General features: G+C 33.6%; 1 protein-coding gene across 2 annotated transcripts in view; it reads right to left on the minus strand.

Moving 5' to 3' along the window:
* The window catches only part of LOC128248505 (uncharacterized), a 15139-nt gene that overhangs the window by 1798 nt on the left and 12428 nt on the right, over positions 1-913 (minus strand). For both annotated transcript variants that reach the window (XM_052969878.1, XM_052969880.1), the window contains exon 3: positions 497-586. In XM_052969878.1, the coding sequence (XP_052825838.1) occupies positions 497-586 (90 nt within the window). The remainder of the gene's footprint in view (positions 1-496; positions 587-913) is intronic.

A 913-nucleotide genomic window follows, 5' to 3' on the forward strand; every position in this document is an offset into this window, starting at 1 on the left:
ATATATATATATATATATATATAGACGTATCTAAGTACATGCATATATTTATGTCTTTCTCTGTGTTTTATACATATATACAATATATCTAGGTGCAGGAGTGGTTATGTGCTAGGATGCTTGCTTCCCAACCACTTGGTTCCGGGTACAGTCCCACTGCTTGGGAACTTCGGCGAGTATTTTTACTATAGCCTCGGCCTTGTGAGTGGATTTGGTAGACGGAAACTGAAGGAAGCCCGTCTTATATATATATGTGTGTGTATTTGTTATTTGTGTCTGTGTTTGTCCCCCTACCAGGCTTACAAAGAATAAATCCTGTGATAAAGGCGGTGCTCCAGCATGGCCGCAGTCAGATGACAGAAATGAGTAAGAGAATAAAAGAACATGTATGCATGTATGTATCTAAGCACATGTATATATTTATGTATTTCTGTGTGTTTTATATTTTAACCGTTGGTTTGAGAGGTATTGTATATAAATTTAAGTTTACACCTACCTCAACAAATAACATAGGACTGATTACAGCAATACCACCAATGCTTATGCCAATCGTGCCAGTGTTTATTCGACTAAGGACCAAGTTGATCTGTAAGAAAAATTCTTTTTGTGAGTTTGAATAATGCTTATGAATATACTTTAGCAAACGGAAGAATAGGTTGGCACTAATTTAAGGAACGGGAATTTCTGTTTTTTTTTTTTGAAATTCAACATTTTAGTAAGAGTAGATACTCCAAAGCGAGTGAGTCGACTAAAAGTGACTGTTCTAGTGAAAATCACTGAAAAGTTATGGACAACTACTCGAAGATGTGAGGAATACTTTTAGAAAAGTCCCGGTATTTAATATATTACAATAATATTCAAAGTTTCGTAAGTACTATATATATATATATATATATATATATATATATATATA

The sequence above is a fragment of the Octopus bimaculoides genome, chromosome 8 (assembly GCF_001194135.2).
Source record: "Octopus bimaculoides isolate UCB-OBI-ISO-001 chromosome 8, ASM119413v2, whole genome shotgun sequence".
NCBI classification, from domain to species: domain Eukaryota; kingdom Metazoa; phylum Mollusca; class Cephalopoda; order Octopoda; family Octopodidae; genus Octopus; species Octopus bimaculoides.